The sequence below is a fragment of the Melanotaenia boesemani genome, chromosome 13 (assembly GCF_017639745.1).
Source record: "Melanotaenia boesemani isolate fMelBoe1 chromosome 13, fMelBoe1.pri, whole genome shotgun sequence".
Classification (NCBI taxonomy): domain Eukaryota; kingdom Metazoa; phylum Chordata; class Actinopteri; order Atheriniformes; family Melanotaeniidae; genus Melanotaenia; species Melanotaenia boesemani.
The window spans coordinates 312,409-338,828 of NC_055694.1; the positions used below are offsets into that span (position 1 = coordinate 312,409).

General features: G+C 46.4%; 1 protein-coding gene across 1 annotated transcript in view; it reads left to right on the forward strand.

Moving 5' to 3' along the window:
- Positions 1-26,420, forward strand: part of cacna1fb (calcium channel, voltage-dependent, L type, alpha 1F subunit) — a 137,415-nt gene that overhangs the window by 51,695 nt on the left and 59,300 nt on the right. The window contains exons 10-33 of the mRNA XM_042003786.1: positions 5,438-5,589; positions 5,671-5,823; positions 5,905-6,101; positions 6,185-6,288; positions 6,386-6,537; positions 7,798-7,872; positions 8,668-8,749; positions 8,856-8,882; positions 8,964-9,124; positions 12,483-12,708; positions 12,789-12,996; positions 13,072-13,192; positions 14,128-14,203; positions 14,287-14,335; positions 14,412-14,475; positions 14,798-14,900; positions 18,896-19,025; positions 22,165-22,224; positions 22,300-22,406; positions 22,810-22,897; positions 23,037-23,144; positions 24,604-24,656; positions 24,763-24,909; positions 24,987-25,188. Of these exons, the coding sequence (XP_041859720.1) occupies positions 5,438-5,589; positions 5,671-5,823; positions 5,905-6,101; positions 6,185-6,288; positions 6,386-6,537; positions 7,798-7,872; positions 8,668-8,749; positions 8,856-8,882; positions 8,964-9,124; positions 12,483-12,708; positions 12,789-12,996; positions 13,072-13,192; positions 14,128-14,203; positions 14,287-14,335; positions 14,412-14,475; positions 14,798-14,900; positions 18,896-19,025; positions 22,165-22,224; positions 22,300-22,406; positions 22,810-22,897; positions 23,037-23,144; positions 24,604-24,656; positions 24,763-24,909; positions 24,987-25,188 (2,845 nt within the window). The remainder of the gene's footprint in view (positions 1-5,437; positions 5,590-5,670; positions 5,824-5,904; positions 6,102-6,184; positions 6,289-6,385; positions 6,538-7,797; positions 7,873-8,667; positions 8,750-8,855; positions 8,883-8,963; positions 9,125-12,482; positions 12,709-12,788; positions 12,997-13,071; positions 13,193-14,127; positions 14,204-14,286; positions 14,336-14,411; positions 14,476-14,797; positions 14,901-18,895; positions 19,026-22,164; positions 22,225-22,299; positions 22,407-22,809; positions 22,898-23,036; positions 23,145-24,603; positions 24,657-24,762; positions 24,910-24,986; positions 25,189-26,420) is intronic.

A 26,420-nucleotide genomic window follows, 5' to 3' on the forward strand; every position in this document is an offset into this window, starting at 1 on the left:
GTAATCCTAGGAATGAGTAACATAGTCCTAGGAATGAGTAAAGTAGTTCTAGGAATGAGTAAAGTAATCCTAGGAATGAGTAAAGTAGTCCTAGGAATGTGTAAAGTGGTCCTAGGAGTGAGTAAAGTAATTTTGAGAATGAGTAAAGTAATACCAGGAATGAGTAAAGTGGTCCTAGGAATGAGTGAAATAATCCTGGGAATGAGTAATGTGGTCCTAGGAATGAGTAAAATAATCCTAGGAATGAGTAAAATAGTCCTAGGAATGAGTAAAATAATCCTGGGAATGAGTAAAGTAGTCCTAGGACTGAGAAAAGTGGACCTAGGGAAAAGTAAAGTAATCCTAGGAATGGGTAGATTAATTCTAGGAACGATTAAAGCCCTACCTTTTGTTCGATGTTTCTTTTTTCTCATTTCCAGTTCTTTATTTTTGTAGCAGTCAATCGTCCTGTTTGGTGAATCCCAGTTTGCTTTTGTTAATCTAGACTTTCACCTCACTGGTGATGTATATCTGGTTAGTGGGATACTCAGGATGTTCCTTTTGGGGACCACATTAAGGTGGTCTTTAACTGAGCGTTTTCCCTCATACAAGGTCCAGATCATGGAAGATGCTTCAATCCATACTGTAGTAGAACAGGGAGGTAGGGAAGCCAGATGGCGCCAGGGTGCTCGGCTGGTCGTCTGTTGCTCTGCTCTGTGCTTGCTGCCTGTTTAATGATTTACCTGTTCTGTCATTAGGTGTTGTCTCTCCTCACCTATGACCGTCAGACTCTGCTTGAGATTGGAGACCTTTTTGAACAATTTCAATATGATTCGTTGGTGAACTTTTGTCCATGCCTTGAGTGAATCCCAGCCTTCCTGAGGTGTCCCCTATTCCATCTTGCCCATCAGAGACACTGGAGAAGATGAGGTAAACCCAGAGATCTCCAGATCAGGTTTGAGGCTCTCCTGAGGTATCTTCGTGGGTCTGATCGTTGCCTTAATTGGCACTTTTTGTATGTTCTCCCCGCCCTTCACTCAAGGAAACTGAGATACCGATGAATCTGGCTGGTGCTTCCTGACTTCAGTGACTCTGACAATGTCAGCTTTTCGACAGACTCCATTCAGATGTGGCTGCCGCCAACCAGCTGGCATGTTCAGACAAAAAGACAAAGTGTGGACTGTTGAAACCTCCACAAACTGAAGCGTCTGACACTCCTGATCTCTTTAATCTCTATTTGGCTTTGTTGACTGTAAGATCCATCACCAACTAGGGCTGGGCACCGAATGTCGGTTCTTTCTTGACACCGACCGAAATGTGACGGTTCTACTTGGTATTGAAACATGCCTCGTCTGTCGGTTCCAAGTTTCGGTGCCCAGAGGTTTATCATGTGTAAGTAGCTGTCATCTGATTGGCTGAAACGTCCGCGTGCATGAAGTACACAAACTGATAACGCCCTTCTCAAGCGTCTTTCTATGTTTGATGCATCGACGAAGTCTACAAAAATGCCTAAGTCGAAAGCCTGGTTATATTTTCGCAAGAATGATACATCTACTGCGCGTTGCAATATATGCGACAAGAACATCGTCTGCAAGAACAGCAACACATCTAATTTATTGAAACATTTGACGGTCCATGGAATAAATTTGAGAGCGGAGAGTTGCACACTTTTCTCTCCCACAAGTTCTGCCTTGGAGTCGACTTCAAGTGCACCCTCGACTTCGACTTTGCCACTCCCTACTTCTCTGCAGGAGGGCTCGGATTCATCTGACACCGAGCAAAGCACCGTCAGAAGGCTGACATGTTAATTTTCTTGAAGAAAAATTGTTAATTACATTGGCACGTGTGTGTCTGCACGTGTGTGTTTATAGTGTGAAGATGTTTGAGTTCTTACCTCTTGAGTTCTTATTTTTGCACTGGAAATATCGCGAAAAAACCAATATGTGCAATAAAAGGCGTGAACTTCAAGCAGCGGCGACGTGAACCAGGGCTGGGACGCTGGTGGCGTGGGCTGCAGTGCTGGAGACGACACCGGAGACATGGACTGTTGCTCAGAAGATGACGTTTGGGGATGCCTTGCCTCCTCCTGGAGCGCCTCTGCTTGTGTAGAGTGATTAAAGCGCCAAGCAGGATGTCATCAAGCTGGGGGTTGGTGGACCGGTTGCTGGAGATTTGGACGCTAACATCTGAAACGTAGATGGGCTTAGGACTAGTTGACTGGCTGATTTTAAATAATACAGTCAGTCATGCTTGTGTGAAATCAAACTGTCCACTTAGGAAGCAACACTGACTGACAATCAGTTCCACATGCTATTGTGTAAATGGAACAGACAACAGGTGGAAATTATAGGAATTAGCAAGACACCCCCAATAAAGGAGGGTTCTGCAGGTGGTGACCACAGTCCACGTCTCAGTTCCTGCTTTCTGGCTGATGTTTTGGTGACTTTTGAATGCTGGCAGTGCTTTCACTCTAGTGGTAACATGAGACGGAGTCTACAACCCATACAAGTGGCTCAGGTAGTGCAGCTCATCCAGGATGGCTCATCAATGCGAGCTGTGGCCAGAAGGTTTGCTGTGTCTGTCAGCGTAGTGTCCAGAGCATGGAGGTGCTACTAGGAGACAGGCCAGTCCATCAGGAGACATGGAGGAGGCCGTAGGAGGCAACAACCCAGCAGCAGGACGCTACCTCCACCTTTGTACAAGGAGGACCAGGAGGAGCACTGCCAGAGCCCTGCAACATGACCTCCAGCAGGACACAGATGTGTCTGCTCAAACGGTCAGAAACAGACTCCATGAGGGTGGTATGAGGGCCCGACGTCCACAGCATCTTTAAAAATGAAATATTTGATCCCTTGGTTCTGTCGAATTTCAGGCCAATTTCTAAACTCCAAGGTTTTAGCGAAAGTTCAGTCTGGTTTTAAGCCTCTTTACAGCACTGGAACTGCTCTTTTAAAGGTTTTTAATCTTCTTTAAACCTGGATTGCATTAATTATGCCTTTTTAATTCTTCTAACAGCGGCGTTGGATGCAGTGGATCTCATTATTGTCCTGTCACGCCTCGAGCACTGTATCAGCATTGAAACTTTGGGCTGGTTGAATCGTACCTCGCAGGTAGATCTTCTGTGGGCAGTGGGGGTAGTTTTCCTCCTTGGTGGCCCATCTGACCTGTGGGGTCCCCCAGGGGTCAGTTCTGGGCCCTGCACTGTTCTCCCTTTAAATTCTACCCTTGGCTTCTAGTCAAAGTCATACCCTATCTAAGAAGGGCTGATCTAGAAAAAGTTATCCATGTTTTTATTACATAGCGCCAGGTCTACTGTAACTACTGTAACTGTACGTCACCACTGGCCGTTCAGATATCAACCGCCTGCAGCAGCTCGCCTCCTAACCGGGACAAAGAAATATGAGACCATAACGCCGGTGCTCTCCTCACTTCACTGGCTTCCAGTTAGGTACAGGACTGATTTTAAGATTCTTTTTTTTTAAGTCTCTACATGGACTGTCCATCTATACTTCCATTTCCTACTGCTTTTCTAGGGGCAGGTCATGGGGGCAGCTGTCTAAGCATGGAAGCTCAGAGTTCCGTCTTCCCAGCAAATCCATGTGGATTCCATGGTATTCCCAGGCCAGTCGAGAGATGTAGTCCATCCAGTATGTCCTGGGTCTTCCCCGGGGCCTCTTTCTCACCAGGGAGGTGTCCAGGAGGCATCCTAAGCAGATGCCCGAGCCACCTCATCTGGCTCCTCTCGATGTGGAGGAGCAGCGGCTCTACTCTGAGCCCCTCCCAGATCACCGAGCTTCTCACCCTATCTCTAAGGGAGAGCCCGGCCACCCTGCAGAGAAAACTCAATTCGGTCGCTTGTATTCGCGATCTTATTCTTTCAGTCACTACCCACAGCTCGTGACCATCGGTGAGGGTAGGAACGTAGATCGACCGGTAAATCGAGAGCTTTGCCTTTTGGCTCAGCTCCTTCTTCACCATGACACACCGATGCAGAGTCCACATTACTGCAGACGCCGACCAATCTGACTGTTGATCTCCCTCTCCATCTGTCCCTCACTCGTGAACAAGACCCCGAGATACGTGAACTCCTCCACCTGGGGCAGGACCTCATTCCCAAGCTGGAAAAAACACTCCACCTTTTTCTGGCTGAGGACCATGGACTCGGATTTGGAGGTGCTGATTCTCATTCCAGCTGCTTCACACTCGGCTGTGAATCGCTCCAGTGAGAGCTGAAGATCACGGCCCGATGAAGCCAACAGAACCGCATCATCTGCAAAGAGCAGAGACCCAATCCTTAGGCCACCGAACCAGATCTCCTCAACACCTCGGCTGCACCTAGAAATTCTGTCCATAAAAGTTATGAACAGAATCGGTGACAAAGGGCACTATTGGTGGAGTCCAACCCTCATCGGAAACAACTCTAATTTACTGTCAGACCAAGCTCTGACACCGGTCGTACAGGGACCGGACAGCTCAAGGGGTCCGGCACTCCACACCCCCGGAGTACCCACCACAAGAGTCGCCAGGAGACATCACTGAATGCCTTCTCCAAGTCCACAAAGCACATGTAGACTGGTTGAGTAAACTCTCATGCCCCCTCCAAGATCCTGAAGATGTTGTAGAACTGTGCCACTGATCCACAACCGGGACGGAAACCACACTGCTCCTCCTCAATGGATAATCCATGACGAGCACAGAAGTCCAACAACAAAACACCACTCGTATTCGGATCAGGGGGGCCATTCCTCCCAATCATGACCCTCCAGATATCACTGTCATTGCCCATGTGGGCATTGAAGTCCTCAGTAGAATGAGGGACTCCTGGAAGGAGTGCTCCTCAATACACCCTATCCAAAGACTCTAAAAAGGGTGGGTACTGTGAACTGTTGTTCGGCACATAAGCACAAATAACAGTCATGACCTGTCCCTCTGCTAGGAAGGTTACTGTCTTGTCCACCTGGGTGAACACCAACGTACAGGTGTCAAGTCGGGGGGCTAATTACTATGCCCACAACTGCTCGGACCCTCCAAAGCCTTAGGTCAGCTAACTAGATGGTCCTGGACGTTCCTCGATCACTCATGATAACCAGAGGAGATGGAGCCTTTGCAGTTGTGGCTCGCACACTCTGGAATTCATTGCTCCTCTATGTGCGGTCTGCGATTAGCTTCTTAATTATAAAAATGCTTGGATGGATGGATGGATGGGTAGATGGATAGATGGATGGATGGATGAATGGATGGATGGATGATTAGATGGATGGATGATTAGATAGATGGATGGATGGATGGGTGGATGGATAGATGGATGGATGGATGAATGGATGGATGGATGATTAGATGGATGGATGATTAGATAGATGGATGGATGGATGGGTGGATGGATGGATGGATGGATGGGTAGATTGTGTTTACAGTTCTCCTGAACCGATGAAACTTTTCTTCTTCTGTGGTCATTCAGGCTCTTCAGCGTTGTCCTGGAAACGATGACTCATAAGTCGGGTGAGCAAGCGACCTCTCATCACGTGCCAGGGAAACCTGGAGGTCTGGACGTCAAAGCTCTGAGAGCCTTTAGAGTCCTGCGGCCCCTCAGACTGGTTTCTGGAGTTCCCAGTGAGTTTACTGGTGCACACGCCGACTTTGTGTGTGCGTGTGTGTGTGTTGTGCACATGCTCAGGTAAATGTGTTGGTCAGGTCTGCAGATCGTGTTGAACTCCATCATGAAGGCGATGGTTCCTCTGCTTCATATTGCCCTGCTGGTCCTCTTTGTCATCATCATCTACGCCATCATCGGCCTGGAGCTCTTCATTGGCCGGATGCACAGAACCTGCTACTACATTGGAACCGGTACTAATCCAGAACCCATCCGAGTCCATCTGGAAGAAGATCCAATTCTGTCAGCTGTCCTAAACTCTCATTTTTTTCCAGATAATTACGTGGAGGACGAGCCAGTGCCATGTGCGTTCGCCGGTCATGGCCGTCAGTGCATTGTGAACGGGTCTGAATGTCGGGGCGGGTGGGACGGGCCCAACGGTGGCATCACCAACTTCGACAATTTCTTCTTCGCCATGTTGACGGTGTTTCAGTGCATCACCATGGAGGGGTGGACAGACGTGCTGTACTGGGTAATCCAGAACCACCATCTTCAAAGCTGAGACTCTTGAGCTCGTCTCATTGTCCTCCTTTCTGTGTACTTACTGTTCTGTAGATGAACGATGCCATCGGATTCGAGCTGCCGTGGGTTTATTTCGTCAGTTTGGTGATCTTTGGCTCCTTCTTTGTTCTGAACCTGGTTCTGGGAGTCCTCAGCGGGTTGGTTTCTCTCTGCAGTATTTAGACAAGGAGGCTGTCGTCATGGTGACGTTGAGAGGAAGTATGGGATAGTCTGAATGTTTTCTGAACATTACAGAGAGTTCAGTAAAGAGCGAGAAAAGGCAAAAGCTCGTGGAGATTTCCAGAAGCTTCGGGAGAAGCAGCAGATGGAGGAGGATCTCTGTGGATACATGGACTGGATCACTCAGGCCGAGGACATGGATGAGCTGGACGAAGACGGAGATGGACGTAAGAAAACACTTTCATTCAATGGATGGATGGATGGATGGATGGATGGATGGATGGATGGATGGATGGATGAATGGATGGATGGAGGATGGATGGATGGATGGATGGAGGATAGGTAGATGGATGGAGGATGGATGGATGGATGGATGGATGGAGGATGGATGGATGGATGGATGGATGGATGGATGGGTGGATGGGTGGATGGATGGATAGGTGGATGGATGGATGGATGGATGGATGGATGGGTGGATGGTGGGTAGATGGATGGATGAATGGATGGATGGAGGATGGGTGGATGGATGGAGGATGGATGGATGGATGGATGGAGGATGGATGGATGGATGGATGGATGGGTGGATGGGTGGATGGGTGGATGGGTGGATGGATGGATGGGTGGATGGATGGATGGGTGGATGGATGGATGGATGGATGGATGGATGGATGGATGGGTGGATGGTGGGTAGATGGATGGATGAATGGATGGATGGAGGATGGGTGGATGGATGGATGGAGGATAGGTAGATGGATGGATGGATGGATGGAGGATGGATGGATGGATGGATGGGTGGATGGGTGGATGGATGGATAACTTTTTGTAGCTTCAGTTTTTTACCTCTAACATTGAGTACTGGATGTGGCTACGCCCCTCCACACCTGTACCTGGATTCTTCTAATCTTTGAGAAAACATCTGTTTTCTTTATCTTTTATTTCTTATGACACAATTCAGCCAGAACATTTAAACCACTGACAGGTAACCTGCATCTCACAGCTACAGACACACTTATAAAACATATAATAAATAAATAAACACTAAAATACCCCGTCATTTTATTGGTTTTTTTTCAAACAGACTAAAAACTGTAATATTCCAGATATTTTTTACAGTGTGCAGAAGTTTGTTTCTTTTATTACAGTTTGCCTCCTTTGTTGGTGACCACGTTTTTTATATTGGGATTAATTTTATTTTATTATTTTCTCCTCTTTTTTAAAAAACGTGTTTTATGCACAGATGTTCTGGCCTCAGATGAGACTAATACCTACTTTCTCATGCTTGTGTATTTGTATTGTCCTTTTGTGTCTGTTACTGTGTTTTATCTGTTGTACAAAGGTTTTCCCTCTTTTACTGCAATTCTAATGTGGCTTCGGGTATCAGTACAGTCTCCTGCCTGCCTAGCTGCTAGTCTGTGAAGCATCTTCAGGAGAAGTCCAGCTCTGTGTCGGCATTTCCTCCATGTGTGGTTCTTCTCTTTGTGCCACAGGGCCGAGTCTGGGCGATCTGTCCGATAAGAAGAGGGGGAAGTTTGGATGGTTCAGTCACTCCAACGATACTCATGGTAAGAGAGACACCTGCTCAGAAACTAAACCCATTTTCATTCCCAGCTCTTCCTTACTCCATTTGTCAAGCACAGGGAATGCGATCCGGCTGGGTCGGACCAGAAAAACCTTCCGGAACGTTTCTTCGAAACGCTCAAACATGAACAACATCAGGAGTTTTTTCTTTGTGTTGGATCTGCTGCTGCTGCTCGTTCCTGGTGGAAAACATCTCAGTTTGGGCTTGAAATACACCATAGGATACATCCAGGTTACCATGGCAACACATATCTCCTCCTTTGTGTTAGTAGCTCATCCTGACGCGATGGTTTGATGGTAAACAGGATCTGCAACAGGCGTTGGTTTGAGGCGAGTCCGGAGGGAGAATGGATCAGATTTAGTTCCTGCTTGTAGGTTCTGATTCAAACACATCTGGAACCATCAGGAGCCTGGAGTTGACCTGGGGATGATCCTACAACAACTTTCCTCTGGAGGCTTGAGCCAGGAGGGAAATTTTCCTGAAGCTGCTTTAGGTCATGTTTAAACTCCTCCCTCAGTATGATGCTTCCGTCACCGTGCTGGACGGTAGGAACGCTGCTATCAGCTGATGCCTTCATGACTCCTCGTTCACAGGAACTTCTGGAAGAATGATAGTCTTTAGGTGTGAAAATCCCCAGCAGATTTTCATGTGAACAAACATGAGTCATGTGAATGAAAACGTCATGTGTCGATGTGTCATTAAAATGCTGCGTTGCCATGGTAACACATCAAGCTTACGAGCCTTTGATAATTTCATTCTGTGTCGGTGTGTCCATCAGCAAGTCTTCCAGCCAGCGAGACGGCGTCTGAAAACACTGAAAACATCGATGAGGAACACACCAACTGCTGCCAAGCCTGCTGGTAACGTGCACATACACACACACACACACACACACACACTTCCTCAGAAACAGGTGACCCCCCCCCACTCAGACGTCCATCCTGACTTTGGTCTGTTATGTTCCAGCTCTCGGATGATGAAGGTCGCTTGCTGGTGAGTTCAGTGCTCCTTGGTCATGGTTCGGTAGCGGTCAGGTGGACGGACGTCTCTGAATGTCTCCGTTTCCTGTCTCAGTCGAACCTTGCGCCGCTGGAACCGAGTCTGCCGCAGGAACTGTCGCACCGCTGTCAAATCAGTGACTTTCTATTGGCTGGTGCTTCTGCTCGTCTTCCTCAACACCTCCCTCAGCGCCTCCGAGCACTACAACCAACCCGTGTGGCTGACAGAAGTCCAGGGTAATGGCCCCTCCCCCTTCAGATCAGTTTGTAATTGTAATTTTGTAAGTTTGTAATCTTCCCATCTCTTTAAGACTCAAGATTAACTTTTTTCACCTAAATATGGAAGAGAAACTAAATGTTTCCCATTCGTCAGCAGAGCGGTGCATTGAAACAGCTTTAATAGAGATTTAAGAGATAAAACACAAAGAAATGTTGGTTTTTAAGTATGTTTTAAAAACTTCCCTGTACATCCCCGGACCCCTTGTACTTCCCGCTCTCTCTGTATCACACACACACACACACACGTAGGGAGTTGGGAGGCATGGAGCCTTGCGGGGTGGAACGGAGGAGACCAATCAGTGGTCTCCTTGGATGCACCCGTGGCGAATCGCCTCTCAGTTTTAACTGCACCAAGACGCCAAAACACAAGAAACACAACACACAAACAACACCTGGGGGGCATGGCATGCGGTGCCCGGTGGCCCGGCTCCCGGCTCATTGCAGTCACTGCCCCTCAATTTTAATTGCACACAACACACACTACCTAAACAGTCAGGAGCGGGGAGGGAGAGGGTATTGGGGACCTCTCACACCCCTGTTCCCCTTGTGTGTGGCTGGGGGCGGTTGGGGGGGGTTGCCCCGGGGCCGGGTCCCAGGGTGGCTGCGCTGGTGGGCTGCTGGCTCTGTGGGTGTTGGGTCAAGGGGGGTGCTTGGGGCTCGCTGTCCTCTGGTCCGCCTGGGGTGTCCCCCACGAGGCATGGTGGGTGGGTTGTGTGTGGCGTGACTGTGTGGTGGTGAGTGATTGTGGGTGCGGCGTGGGGGAGGGTGTGAGTGTGGGGTTATATAGGGTGCAGGTGGGAAGTGGGGGGAGGGGGCCGATAGCACCCTGGTTCCCGGGGTGTGCGGCTGGAACATCGGGGTGTGTGCTGGCCTACGCCGGGTGGCTGTCTGGTCCTCCTAGGCATGTTGCGGGCCCTCTGCCTTTGGGGGGTAGGGCGGCCGCCTCTGGGCTCCTGGGGCCCTGGGCCCCTCGCTTGGAATGCCCTGGGTAGCCGGTCCCTGGCGGGGCCGGCGGCTGCTGATCCTGGCCCACTGGGACCTGTGCCCCGGGACCGTGGGGGGCTCTTGCTGGGGCTCTCCTCTGCCGCCCTTCAGGTGGGGCTGGGGTCGTCTTCGTGGTGGGGTGGCTTGGGTTGGTGCTCCGGGGCTGCTGCTGAGGGCCCGGGCCTCTAGCCCTGGTCTGCCTCTGGCCTCCATGGAGGCGTGGTCACATTTGCATGATCTCACTCATCACTCTTCATCACTGATCACTCCTCTTCCTCATGCTCTGCATGCTGACACAGTCACTGAGTTGTCCAGTGGGTTTTTATACTAAGAGATAATTATTTTTCTTTATTTTCCCTGTGAGTTAGTATCTGGTCACTGTTATGTCTTTTTGATTTGCAGAGATATCCTGCATTTTTGCACATATGAATCATGTTAGAATGTTTTTGTCTTGTAGGTGAAATGTGATATATAAACAAACTTGTCGTTTACCTTCTGATCTGATCTCCAACACTAATCCATGTTTTCTTCGTAATGTTACAGAAGTTTTTATTTTTATTTATTTTTTTTAAAAACTTGTCCTGTCCAGCATCATAGCAGCAGAATGATAATCTGGTTGCTGTATCGTGCTGAACAAATTTGCTCTGCCAAGGGGAGGCCTATGGGTAAGGCTACTCTTGATAATCTGATTCATTTATTTATTTATTTACTTTGAATCACGGAATCTATGTAATCGTGCTGGACCTGACCGGAGGGGACAGAAAAAGATAGAAAATAGCAAAAACAGCAAAAGGGAAAGAAGAAAGGAGACAAAAAGATCACAGACAGAAGGAAACGACCCTTCAATCCACACCATCACCAGACAACAAACTGTTACACCTGTACATGAACACACCAGAAAATTTCCTACAACAACTCAAAAGAGCTCATGTCACTCCACTGCTAATCGTTCTCCACTGGCTTCCAGTTGCAGCTCATCAGATTCAAAGCTCTGCTTCTGGCTTACAAAACAATAACCCAAACAGCTCCGGTCTACCTCCACTCCTTCATCCAGAGCTACACTCCCTCTCCACAGTTACGCTCTGCCAGTGAAAGACGCCTAGTGCTCCCACCACAAGGTGGCGCCACATTTCCACACTTAGCTTAACTCGTCTACTCAGAATGAGGTAGAAAGATTTGTCCAGCTCTTTGGCTCAACCAGGTACTGAAGAAGCTGCTGCACTTATGCCCAAGATGATTGATGAAATCGTGATGTTTGTATTTAAACAAAATGACTTACTAAAACTACAAAAAAACAAAACAAAACAAAAAAATATTACATGCACTGCCTCTACAACAACATGACAGCACCTGGTCCACCTGGACTGACTACAACTTAATGTTGACGTCCATCTTGTTTGAATTCTTGCTTGTGTTGTTCTTACTCTCAAATGTAAGTCACTTTGCATACAAGCGCCTAGAATAGAATAGAATAGGTTATTGTGTCCGATTTATAGTTACTTATAGACAAAGTAGTCTATGTCCTTTAGTGAGGGCTGGTCTAGTGAGAGTTACGGTTGACTGTCTCAAATACAAGCAGCTTCGTTTGAGAACTTCTACTCTTGGTTGTTGAATATGTTTGACTCTCAGGAACTGAGCATGTTGGGGAAGAAGCAGGAAGCAGAAGCTCTTATTATTTAAGCTTTTAGGATTACAGCGACGTGGAGGCCTGAGAATCTACACCAGCGATGTATGTGGCCCGTGTGAGAGGCTAGAAACAGTAAAGCAGCCAAGGGGGAATCCAGCAGAAAGTCTTTATCCTTATTTAAATATCAACTGGAACGGGGAATTTGCCCAGTACCATTGTGAGGCAGCTCAGCCTCCACCAGCAGTAAACTGGCAGCTTTTATCTCCTCTGCTACTGGATTGGCCTGAAAAACAAACAGTGTAACCTCATCCTAGAACCACTTCCCAACACCTAAAACCCAGAGAAAACTCATTACACACACCTATATCTGGGGGCCTGAAGCTTTTAGTAGTGTTCAGGCCCCCAGGGACGTATTTACGCAGACACCCTGGAGGGCACCGGTTTGCTGAGCACACACACCTTTTCACCGTTAATTTACTACATTTACACACATTTACTGTCCTAAAGCGTAAAAACACCTCTGTCTTCTGCCGGCATCTGAAAGATCACATGTATCATTTCATCTGCCCATAAAAATGACAAAATAATCAGGTAAACAGTTCGTTTTGCATATTTAATGTAAAAATTTGCCTCAAGTGCTCTGTAATTATGTAATCTACACTTAACCCGCTGCTGCTTGGTTACCTGGAGTCTCCATCTTTGCAGACATCGCCAACAAGGTGCTGCTGTCCCTCTTCACGGTGGAGATGTTGCTGAAGATGTACAGTTTGGGTTTAGCTCATTACTTCACGGCCTTCTTCAACCGCTTCGACTGTTTTGTGGTGTGCGGCGGCATCATGGAGACCATCCTGGTGGAGATGGACATCATGCCTCCTCTGGGAATCTCGGTGCTCCGCTGCGTCCGCCTGCTGAGGATCTTTAAGGTCACCCGGTGAGAAAACACACCTGAGCCTCCATGTGTTTCATTCAGCTCTTCGCTGCTCTTCTGATGATGTCACTTTGCCTCCACAGCCATTGGACGGCTCTGTCCAACCTGGTGGCGTCCCTGCTGAACTCCATGAAGTCTATCGCCTCGCTGCTGCTCCTCCTCTTCCTCTTCCTCATCATCTTTGCTTTGCTCGGCATGCAGCTGTTCGGAGGAAAGTTCAACTTTGACGAGACGCAGACCAAACGCAGCACCTTTGACGCCTTCCCCCAGGCGCTGCTCACCTGCTTCCAGGTATCACTGCCACCTGGCAGGTGATGATGTCACAGAGTTTAGGGGGCGTGTTCCTGATGATGTTTGTATGTTCAGATCCTGACAGGTGAAGACTGGAATGTCGTCATGTACGACGGCATCATGGCGTATGGTGGACCCGTGTTTCCAGGGATGATCGTCTGCGTTTACTTTGTCATCCTCTTCATCTGTGGTAACTGTATCCATGGCAACGGACCAAATGTAGAACAAGAATAAAAGTGTCCATGTTAATTTGATCAATGAAATTGACATATCCATCAAAATCCAAAAACTTGGAGTAATCAGATTACTGTAATCATTGAATCTGACGCCTCTACATCCACATTTGAAAAGTGATGTTCTAAAATATCTGGTCTACGTTTTCCAGTCCGTTATCAGATTTATTTTGGAGTACATATGTAGCATCAAACTTCCTGTTATTTCCTTTTTTGAATATGGTGGCACATGAAGTCTTAGCATTAGCTGCTAATGTGGATACTGCGGTCTCAGCTTTAGCCTCCAAAGTGGGAGCCAACAGTCTTAGCTTCAGCTGCTAATGTGGGAAACCACGGTCTTAGCATTAGCTGCTAAAGTAGGAGCTTTAGCTGCTATGGACCTCAGATGAACAATCAAGGTAAGAAAGTTTTTGTTCTGTTAATAGATATTAATCATACGTCAGTCTGTCCGCCTGTTCACTCTGAAAGCCGGTGTCAGATGTTAATGGTTTTATCCAATGGAAACTCTGTTACCATGGAAACGCGAGGCCTGAACACAACAAAACTTTAGCATCTTACTGTCTCAGTGTCGTGGTGTAAACAGGGCCTGAGGTAAAAGGCAGTAAACAAGCTGAAAAGAATAAACCGGGACCCAAACACTGAGCCCTGTGGTACTCCAACACAACAGGTTAAAGATTCCCATCACGGGAATGTCATCATTCCCGTTCTGCTCATCTCAAGCATTATTAATCAGTTGAGGGGCAATAAATCTCAAGCTTTGTTTTTTCCTTCAAACTGCTGCAGGTTGCTGAGCATCAGGGATTTTCTCCAGGTCTCCACCCTCCACAATCTAAACACCAGAAGGTCCTCAGTCCTCGTGAACCATAAAACGGAATGTTAGATCCTTAACAGGCCTCAGATATCCTGCTGAATGTCTTCTTGGCCATTGCTGTGGACAATCTGGCCGGAGGAGACGGCGACGACAAGAACAAAGAGTAAGTGATGGAGGGATGAAGGGATGACTGGTGGAACTGGTGCTGTTTACTTCCTGTTCACCTGTTTCCTGTTATCTATGCAGGAAGAAGAAGGAGGGAACAGAGGAGGGCCCTGAAGAAGGAGAAGTGAAGGTAAACAGAGATCTGAGAGCAACCACCATCTTATTGATCAGTGATCAGTTAGTATGAGCTCTGTTTGTCTCTGCAGGTGGACATCGATGAAGACACCGAGTACGAGGAAGAGGAGGAGGAGCTCCCCGAAGGAGATGAAGGTCAGACCTTTCAGCTTCTAAAATGGCCGACAGCCAAAGAAGGAGAAATCCGAAATCTGAGTAGAAATGATTTAATTTAAAAACCTAAAAAAACAAAAACTATCAGGATCCTTTTATCAGAAATACGTTTGATCAGCTGATCAAAAACATTTAGATCCCCCCCCCCACCTCAGGTGAGAGCCTCCTACTGGATGACTAATCCCCCAGTGGTCATGGTTACTGCTGGAGGCGATGCTCAGCTCAGATGTTCTTCAGTCTATTCCACATTGTTTTTGACGGTTTCATCCAAACGCCTCCTCATTTTCTCCTCTTCTACTCCCAGAAGGAGGAGTCCAGCTGAAGATGGCCGACCTCGCGCCTCCTAAAGAAAAAGTTCTGCCCATCCCTGATGGAAGCGCCTTCTTCTGCCTCAGCAAAACAAACCCGTAGGTTTGCAACACCTGAGACCCATCTTCATCTTCATCTTCATCTTCATCTGCGTCTCCATCTCCATCTCCATCTTCATCGTCATCTTCAGCTCCGTCTCCATCTTCATCTCCACCTTCATCTTCATCTCCATCTTCATCTTCAGCTCCATCTTAGCTGCGTCTCCGTCTCCACCTCCATCTTCATCGTCATCTTCAGCTCCGTCTCCATCTTCATCTCCATCTTCATCTCCATCTTCATCTCCATCTTCATTGTCATCTTCAGCTTCACCTCCATCTTCATCTCCATCTTCATCTTCATCTCCATCTTCATTGTCATCTTCAGCTTCATCTCCATCTCCATCTTCATTGTCATCTTCAGCTCTATCTCCATCTCCAACTTCATCTTCATCTCCATCTCCATCTCCATCTTCATCTCCATCTCCATCTGTTCTCCATCTTCACCTTCATCTTCATCTTCATCTCCATGTCCATCTCATCGTCATCTTCATATCCATCTCCATCTCCATCTTCATCTTCAGCTTCATCTCAATCTCCATCTCAATCTTCATCTTCATCTCCATCTCCATCTCCATCTGTTCTCCAGCTCCATCTCCATCTCAATCTTCATCTTCATCTCCATCACCATCTCCATCTGTTCTCCATCTCCATCTGTTCTCCATCTCCACCTTCATCTTCATCTTCATCTTCATCTCCATCTCCATCTGTTCTCCATCTCCACCTCCATCTTCATCTTCATCTCCATCTCTATCTGTTCTCCATCTCCATCTCCATCTTCATCTTCATCTCCATCTCCATCTGTTCTCCATCTCCATCTTCATCTTCATCTTCATCTCCACCTCCATCTCATCTTCATCTTCATCTCCATCTCCATCTTCAGCTCCATCTCCATCTGTTCTCCATCTCCATCTTCATCTTCATCTCCATCTCCATCTGTTCTCCATCTCCATCTTCATCTTCATCTCCACCTCCATCTAATCTTCATCTTCATCTCCATCTCCATCTCCATCTTCATCTTCATCTCCATCTCCATCTCCATCTCAATCTTCATCTTCATCTCCATCTCCATCTCCATCTGTTCTCCATCTCCATCTCCATCTTCATCTTCATGTAGAGCTTCATCTCCATCTTTATCTCCATCTCCATCTCTATCTGTTCTCCATCTCCAACTTAATCTTAATCTTCATCTCCATCTCCATCTCCATCTCCATCTGTTCTCCATCTACACCTCCATCTTCATCTTCATCTCCATCTCTATCTGTTCTCCATCTCCATCTCCATCTTCATCTTCATCTCCATCTCCATCTGTTCTCCATCTCCATCTTCATTGTCATCTTCAGCTTCATCTCCATCTCCATCTTCATTGTCATCTTCAGCTCTATCTCCATCTCCAACTTCATCTTCATCTCCATCTCCATCTCCATCTCCATCTTCATCTCCATCTCCATCTGTTCTCCATCTTCATCTTCATCTTCATCTCCATGTCCATCTCATCGTCATTTTCATATCCATCTCCATCTTCATCTTCAGCTTCATCTCAATCTCCATCTCAATCTTCATCTTCATCTCCATCTCCATCTCCATCTGTTCTCCATCTCCACCTTCATCTTCATCTCCATCACCATCTCCATCTGTTCTCCATCTCCATCTCCATCTGTTCTCCATCTCCACCTTCATCTTCATCTTCATCTCCATCTCCATCTCCATCTGTTCTCCATCTCCACCTCCATCTTCATCTTCATCTCCATCTCTATCTGTTCTCCATCTCCATCTCCATCTTCATCTTCATCTCCATCTCCATCTGTTCTCCATCTCCATCTTCATCTTCATCTTCATCTCCACCTCCATCTCATCTTCATCTTCATCTCCATCTCCATCTTCAGCTCCATCTCCATCTGTTCTCCATCTCCATCTCCATCTTCATCTCCATCTCCATCTGTTCTCCATCTCCATCTTCGTCTTCATCTCCACCTCCATCTAATCTTCATCTTCATCTCCATCTCCATCTTCAGCTCCATCTCCATCTCAATCTTCATCTTCATCTCCATCTCCATCTCCATCTGTTCTCCATCTCCATCTCCATCTTCATGTTCATGTAGATCGTCATCTCCATCTTTATCTCCATCTCCATCTCTATCTGTTCTCCATCTCCATCTCCATCTTAATCTTCAGCTTCATCTCCATCTCCATCTCCATCTGTTCTCCATCTCCACCTCCATCTTCATCTTCATCTCCATCTCTATCTGTTCTCCATCTCCATCTTCATCTTCATCTCCATCTCCATCTGTTCTCCATCTCCATCTTCATCTTCATCTCCACCTCCATCTCATCTTCATCTTCATCTCCATCTCCATCTTCAGCTCCATCTCCATCTGTTCTCCATCTCCATCTCCATCTTCATCTTCATCTCCATCTCCATCTGTTCTCCATCTCCATCTTCATCTTCATCTCCACCTCCATCTAATCTTCATCTTCATCTTCATCTTCATCTCCATCTCCATCTCCATCTTCATCTTCAGCTCCATCTCCATCTCAATCTTCATCTTCATCTCCATCTCCATCTGTTCTCCATCTCCATCTCCATCTTCATCTTCATGTAGATCTTCATCTCCATCTTTATCTCCATCTCCATCTCTATCTGTTCTCCATCTCCATCTTATCTTAATCTTCATCTCCATCTCTATCTGTTCTCCATCTCCACCTTAATCTTCATCTTCATCTCCATCTCCATCTGTTCTCCATCTCCATGTCCATCTCCATCTGTTCTCCATCTCCATCCCATCTCCATCTCCATCTCCATCTTTATCGTCATCTTCATCTCCAACTCCATCTCCATCTCCATCTGTTCTCCATGTCCATGTCCATCTTCACCTTCAACTTCATCTCAATATCCATCTCCATATTCATCTCCATCTCCATCTGTTCTCCATCTCCATCTTCATCTTCATCTCCATCTCCATCTGTTCTGCATCTCCATGTCCATCTTCATCTGTTCTCCATCTCCACCTTCATCTTCATCTTCATCTTCATCTTCATCTTCTTCTTCACCTTCATCTCTATCTCCATCTTCATCTCCATCTCCATCTTCATCTTCAGCTCCATCTCCATCTCAATCTTCATCTTCATCTCCATCTCCATCTGTTCTCCATCTCCACCTTAATCTCCATCTCCATGTCCATCTCCATCTGTTCTCCATCTCCATCTCCATCCCATCTCCATCTCCATCTCCATCTTCATCTTCATCGTCATCTTCATCTTCATCTCCAACTCCATCTCCATCTCCATCTGTTCTCCATCTCCATGTCCATCTTCATTTTCAACTTCATCTCCATCTCCATCTTCATCTCCATCTGTTCTCCATCTCCATCTCCATCTTCATCTTCACCTTCATCTCCATCTCCATCTCCATATTCATCTCCATCTCCATCTGTTCTCCATCTCCATCTCCATCTCCATCTGTTCTGCATCTCCATGTCCATCTTCATCTGTTCTCCATCTCCATCTCCATCTCCATCTTCATCTTCATCTTCAGCTCTATCTCCATCTTCATCTCCATCTCCATCTCCATCTGTTCTCCATCTCCAACTCCATCTCCAACTTCATCTTCATCTCCATCTCCATCTCCATCTCCATGTCCATCTTCATCTTCATCTCCAGCTTCATCTTCATCTCCATCTCCATCTGTTCTCCAGCTCCATCTCCATCTTCATCTTCAGCTTCATCTCCATCTCCATCTCCATCCATTCTCCATCTCCATCTCCATCTCCATCTCCATCTCCATCTTCATCTTCATCTCCATCTCCATCTTCATCTGCATCTTCACCTCCATCTCCATCTCCATCTTCAACTTCATCTTCATCTTCATTTTCATCTCTATCATCTTAAAACTGGACAAACTGGATTTATGTCAGAACATGTTTTTAAACTTTAACTGGACCAGAATCTGAACCAGTTCTGAACTGGTCCTAATGTGTTTTTATCTCTTCTGTGTGTAGAATCCGTGTAGGCTGCCACACTCTGATCCACCACCACATCTTCACCAACCTCATCCTCGTCTTCATCATCCTCAGCAGCTGCTCATTGGCCGCCGAGGATCCAATCAGAGCTCATTCCTTCAGGAACAACGTAAGTTAGAATATCCTCCATGTTCATGTAGATCAACAGGTCAGCGAGCCAATCAGATGATGTTCTGATGATGTCGTTGACACGCCTCTGGAGGGAGGGGGGTGCTTCCACAGCAGAAGTGGGTCAGTGATTAACCGGGTTAAAGACATGGAGACACGAAGTACTCGCACCCTGCTTCTCAGCTAATAAAGAGACATAAAGCTAGATTTTCTGTCCTCAGGGTGGTTGACGAATAACAGAACTCTGACTGCTCATGTGTCACATGCTCATAAAAATTTATAGTTTTTAAGAATACATATTTAAATGTTGTTCGTCTGACAAGATAAAGTACAATAATACCAGAGCTTTTGTGGATGTTTTAAGATTTCTACTTAGAGAAAACTGTCTGTCAGGCATATGTGTGCCCCCGAAATATGAGCATGTTTCCAAATAAATAATTTCATAGTTTTACAGTGCATATAAAATAATAATGTGTCATCAAGAGACACATAAAGGGCTGATGTCTGTGCATAATGTCAAACAAGTTCTGACCAAATACATTTTGTCCTCAAAACGGTCGTCTCATGCTGTGAGAGTGTAATGTAGATTTTTAACGGGCAATAAATTAGACACCTTAATGATGAAGAGGACCACACCCAACCAGGAAGTAACATCATTCAGAGACTTGCTAGGTGTGTCCCAATTCAGGGTCTGCACACTTCGAAGTGCGGATTCGTCGGCCACATACGTCATCGCGGTGCGCGAAGTACTGTCCCAATTCACAGAATTTGAAGGACCCTCCGAATCCACCCTTCGAATCCGCACTTCGTTTGGCCTCAAACGAAGGATGCTTGTGATGCATCCTTCGCGGCCTCTTTTCTCCCACAATTCGTTGCGCACAGGATGGTGGCGAATCAGCAACCTCACAAGAGTCTTATTAAGTTTAAATAAAGTTTTATTTTAAAAAAAGTTCGTTTTTTTAACTACACTTTAGTATAAACGTTACAAAACCAAGTACATTTAAAGCATGTTTGTTAAATGGTGACATTAAAATTCGGTAATATTTGATATTCAGATACTTTTAAGGGGTTAATGAACTGTGTACCGGCTGGAAAACAACAGAGCCTCAAACCGTTTTTTTTTTTTTTTTTTTTTTTTTTTTAACTGTCGGTGTTGCCGCTCCGTGTTCAGCGTCTACTGACGTTTCCTACGAGTAATTTCTGAGGTTTAAGTGATTAAACGTCCTGTGTTGTTGCTATGGGAAATTCTTGTGGACTAGGTAGGCTGTCCCATTTCACGAACGTTAAGCAGACTTCGAAGTGTGTAGACTACGGAGGACACTCTGTAGCCTACGTAGTCTGCGCACTTCGAAGTGTGCAGACCCTGAATTGGGACACAGCTATTGAGTCATTAGGGTGTTTTTTATTTGAGTTAAAAAGCTAGGACTCTGACTTTGCCAGTACTGCTAACGTTTTGTGTCCTTTGGTGGACATTACTTTAGTAAAAATAAATATTTCTCACAGATATATTTTCTATATATAGAATAAATTAGCTCATCAGAATGTCACACCATGTCACATTCACTTTGTTTTACATGAACATTTATATATTTAAAAGGTTTGGTAGAAATATAATAGATATAATATAATATCTATTTGATAAATAATCTGTTTTCTATTTTATTTCAAGCAGCTGCCGTTCAGTCGATATTAAAACACGTCATTACTGTTACTGATAAGTTGAAAGTTGTGTAAACGCTGTTATTCTGTGTGAAGTTCATGTGTAACCTGCTGTCTCAGTTTTGTTTGTGTTAAATGTGAAACACTTTTTGTTTCTCGTTTGACTCTCACGTCGTTCAGTGTTCACAGCTGTCAGTGGAAATTAATGAAATACCAACAGAACACAAGAAAAGTAGGATCAGCAGGAGTTTATAAATATGGTCTTAGATTTTCTGCTGAAATGTGTGTTTTTTCATCATGCATGAGCACCTTCCTTTGTCATGTGGTGAGACATGAAAGCTACTTTATGTAAAATTAAACTTATTTTTCTTCTTACTCACTTAAATGTTTTAATCATGACTTCTTTGATAATTAACATTTCATTGTGGAAATGTGGTATATTTTGGTTAATTCTTCTAAATGCTCATGCAGAGGAGGACATCGCTCCTCAGTCTTTCAACATATTTTACATGAATTCTTTTAAACCTTCTAACAACTGTAAGAAAATGCTCGAAACTCCTGCTGATACTATTTTTCTTGTGCTCTGTTGGTGTGTTCATGAATTTGAAACAAAAAAAAATCATTTTCAGGGATAATAACACAGTTTTTAAAAAACTCTTTTTGGTTTATTTGTCAACCACCGTCACCTTTTATCTTTTTATTATTTCTTTGTCATGGCTTAAAGTAGTCCGGCTCCATGCCAGACCTCCAACCTTGTGCCAGACCTCTGGCCCAGTGCCGGACCTCCAGTCCTGTGCCAGACCTCTGGCCCAGTGCCGGACCTCCAGCATTATGCCAGACTTCCAGCATTATGCCAGACTTCTTGCCTAGAAGTGTAGCCATCGTGGGCTGTCGTTCATCTTCCAGTGGTATGAGAGGAACGCAGCCTTGCTCTAAATCAAACTCATGACTAACCAATCAGAAGCAGAGCAGGTCTTGGAAGCTGATTGGTTGAGAGATCCAGCAGCTGCCCTGACCGATGTTAGGGCGTTCGTATCGTATGTAACAGCTACAAACTACGGTACGTCAGGGTTGGATGGAGGGAAAGTTATCGGTTTTTACGACACGCTGTCTGTCTGCTAATGGGAGCGTTCGCACATGTATGTACGCGTGCACGTGTCTGTGTGAACACGTGAACTGAAGAAACGTTGATCCTGATTCCACGGTGTGGGAGGGGACGTGGACACGTTGGACCGAGTCATTCTACAGTAAACGTGTGAATCAGGGTCATTTCTGGGGTTTGAGTTGAAGTTTGACCCAAGCGGTGCCATTAAAGATGCTGAGGCATGTTTCCCATCATGCTCCAGTCACATGATGTCATCTCTGCTGACAGAAACAGCTGATTGGTTTAGAAACCTTCGGCTTTTCTTCCCCCTTCACTGAAACAAACACAAAGAAGACGTTTTCCTTGTTGCCATGGTGACGGGTGTTTGTGTTTGCAGATTCTGGGGTATGCAGACTACGCCTTCACGTCCATCTTCACCGTGGAGATCCTGCTGAAGGTAAAGCGGGGCTAGCTGACAGCTGTCCGTCACACCTGCATCAGGTGACGCTAACGCCGTCTCTCCGTTTGCCAGATGACGGTCCACGGGGCGTTCCTCCATCAGGGCTCCTTCTGCAGGAACTGGTTCAACCTGCTCGACCTGCTGGTCGTCAGCGTCTCTCTGGTCTCCTTCTTCCTGCAGTCAGTGTCCACGTCATCCTCACAATGCATCAGCAGCTCATCGCTCTGATCCCCATCATGTCACAGATTCCACTGTTTTATTTCTTTATTTATTGACAGTTATTTATAAATGTATTTTTTATGTATGTTTTTGTTTAATATCTAATTGTATTTTATATTATTCCAATCTTTTTCCTCTTATTTATATTGTTTAAAACACAATGATGAATCACAAGAAGCTGGAATTTTCTTCGCCAACAACATGAACTCTTATCATTTTCCTTCTTAGACCTAAAATATTCAACCTAGAAACGTTCCTATTGTTTCAAACATCCATTTTGACCTTCAGCCTTGTCCCATGCACACAGAGATTCCTTTTAAAACTGAGCGTCATGTGACCAGGAAGTGTGCTTGTGTGCTGCAGCTCCAGCGCCATTTCTGTGGTGAAGATTCTCCGAGTCCTCCGGGTGCTTCGACCTCTGCGAGCCATCAACAGGGCCAAAGGACTGAAGGTAGTGTTCCATTTAGCTGAGAGGACTCCTGACTCTGTAGGAAACACCAGAGTATCACTAATCTCATATCCTCTGGGATTGTTAAAGAATCAGATGATCCTTCATTATGGTGACAGGTTTTTATGTCTTTGTGTTGCAGCATGTGGTCCAGTGCGTGTTTGTGGCCATCAGGACCATCGGGAACATCATGATTGTCACCACGCTGCTGCAGTTCATGTTCGCCTGTATCGGCGTGCAGCTCTTCAAGGTGACCCACACCCGCTGCTGCCTTCACTGACCGCAGTTTTCTGAGCTCATCGTGTACATAATGGTGTAAATGTACCTGACACACTGCAATCCGTAGAAAAATCCTGCTATAAAAACAAAGCAGGAACGGCTCCTCGTTCAGAACAACAGCTTTTCTTTTTGTTGATTAAATCTCCATTAAAATGGCGTCACGAAGCTCCGCCAAGAAAGAAGAACCCAGACTGGGGGACGACCTCCATCCTCCTCCTTAGTTTCTGACTCGTGTTCTGGTTCTGCTCTAAGGAAGCTCTGCGATGGCGTCACGCTGCTATGTAGCTGAGGCAGCTATCGCTGATACTCCGCCTCTCGGGTAAGGTTACGGTTGCTATGGAAACGCAACCAGATTACAGTTTACAGACCCTAACCGACCCAACCCATTGGTGGAAACGAGGCTTTAAACACCATGCAGCCCCTCCGACTGACAGACAAGCTGAGCAACACACACCTGGTTCAGGACCGTGGACGACCTCTGAGATCACAGCTGGAGGCCAAGCGGCTCCACGTCGCACCGTGCTCTCCGCTGGCCTGTTCACACGGATCCCACTTCCAGGACAAGTCAGAGCTCTGCCGTTATACTGTGATGACGCAGCGATCGTTGGATGTGCTGTATAGGGAGTACAGGGTCTGACCACCTCCAGCCCATTTCCATCAAGGACTCGGACGTGGAGGTGGTGAGGACCTATCAATACCTGACGCTGTAGCTGGAAGACTTCATCTTTCTGAGGAGACAGAGGTCCTTTAACATCTGCTGATCTTTTGCCCGTCTTTTGCTTCTCTTTTATGATGTGATCTCTGGGGGAGCAGAGTGGTGAGGAGGGTTGGATCTGGGGGGAGGCAGAGCTGGACTCTGGTGTCCGTGGCAGACAGATGAACCCTAGACTCTGTCCATCCTGAACATACAGCTCCCACTACACTGGACGGATCAGCAACAGGGTCTGACCTGCTCCACAAACAGACCAAAGACCTGGTCTTACTCTTCATCGGTTGGCCGAAAGGATCATGATGATGTCACCTCCAGGCACACGAGCACATTGTTTCCTCACTGTGCCATTCCTTGCTATTCGTTTGCTTACCAACCTGTTTTGTTGGTACTTGAATTTACCTCGAGATGAAGAAAGTTTCTGTCTGGATGTTATTTTCCTCTAAGTGATGCTTTATTGATCTGGCTGGTAGGTCGGCGGGTGGGTCGGCTGGTGGGTCGGCGGGTGGTTTGGCAGGTGGGTCAGCGGTTGGGTCGGCTGGTGGGTCGGCGGGTGGTTTGGCAGGTGGGTCGGCGGGTGGTTCGGCAGGTGGGTCAGCGGTTGGGTCGGCTGGTGGGTCGGCGGGTGGTTTGGCAGGTGGGTCAGCGGGTGGGTCAGCGGGTGGGTCGGCTGGTGGGTCGGCTGGTGGGTTATTGATCTGTCACACTTGTCTGATTTCAGGGTAAATTTTACCGATGCACTGACGAGGCCAAACACACTCCTGAACAGTGCAAGTAAGTTTAACTGATCTGACCTGGTTCAGACCTGGTTCAGATCTGGTTCAGACCTGGTTCAGACCTGGTTCAGACCTGGTTCTAATGTGATCCCGTTTGTGTTCAGAGGGACATTTGTGGTCTATAAGGATGGAGACGTGAGCCATCCGATGGTCCGGGAGCGGATCTGGCTGAACAGTGACTTTAACTTCGACAACGTGCTGATGGGGATGATGGCGCTCTTCACCGTCTCCACCTTTGAGGGCTGGCCTGCGTGAGTTTTCTCAAACCAAACCTTCTGGACTTTGTTGTTAAACTTTAAGTTCAGATGTTTGACCCCTCGGCCTGCAGGCTGCTGTACAAAGCCATCGACGCCAACGGAGAGAACTCTGGTCCCATCTACAACTACCGAGTGGAGATCTCTATCTTCTTCATTGTCTACATCATCATCATCGCCTTTTTCATGATGAACATCTTTGTGGGTTTCGTCATCATCACCTTCAGAGAGCAGGGAGAGCAGGAGTACAAGAACTGTGAGCTGGACAAGAACCAGGTAAACTCTGCATTCCTTTATTTTACATGCCAGTGAAAAACTGGATTTTTGGTGGTTTTTGGTTTTAAAAAAGACTTTCTGAAAATAAGATTTGTGGTTGTGTGTATTTGAACTTCAGATTTTTCTGTTGGAGTCTCAAACAATTTTACTCATTTCCAACCTTTTATTGAAGCTGTAGGTTTCTTCTATGCTGGCGGTCGGCTGGCAGGTCGACTGGTAGGTCGGCAGGTGGGTTGGCTGGTTGGTCGGCAGGTGGATTGGCTGGTAGGTCGATGGGTGGGTTGGCTGGTAGGTCGGAGGGTGGGTCGGCGGGTGGGTCGGCTGGTGAGTCGGCTGGTAGGTCGGCGGGTGGGTTGGCTGGCGGGTCGGCAGGTGGGTTAGCTAGTGGGTCAGCTGGTAGGTCGGCGGGTGGGTTGGTTGGTGGGTCGGCCGGTGGGTTGGCTGGTAGGTCGGCGGGTGGGTTGGCTGATGGGTCAGGTTCCATCCTGAAGCAGAAATCCACTGAAATATGTGAATAGGTGAACAGAGGCTTTACTAACAGTTTGAGGGATTATAATTAATGGGTATAGAAAAGAGTGTAGGGCCAGGAAATGAGGCCAGGGTACACCTGATATGGAAACACTGAGAAAAATGGAGATTTAATTATTTGTTATTAGTTTATTTGACAGGAACAGTGCATATTAATAAAAAATCTTTAAAAACAGATGTAAACATGTTGGATTAAAGCTAACAAATTAATGTGTATCTCTAGTCCCTAGGCAGGTGAAAAAAGAATACACAATAAAAAGTAATTGTATTTTGATCGAAGGCAGTTCTTCTGTGGGTAACTCAACAGTCCTCCCTAGCAGAGGCCCTGGTCCTGAGTCCACTGAGTTCTCAGACAAGGACGGTGCAGCCGGCCCATATAAAACCTTTTAAATCTTGCCCTACTTGCTGCATCCTATTGGAAAGGTATTTGAGAAGCATGGCAGTGGCTGACCAGATAATCCAGTATGGTCCTTTGTAATAAGACAGAATGATTCACTGATTCGAAGGCTTTTGCTAAGCCAACAGATATCACTGTACAGGAATCTAAAGCAGATGTAATATCCTTCATGACTTTTAAAACAGCAGCAATACATCCATGATCTGCGCAGTGAAGATGAAGAAGTTTTGTTCTTGTAATTTTCCAAGAACTTTGGATGCACGTGTTAAAATGGATATGGGCCTGTGACAGTTGAGGTCAGCCTGGT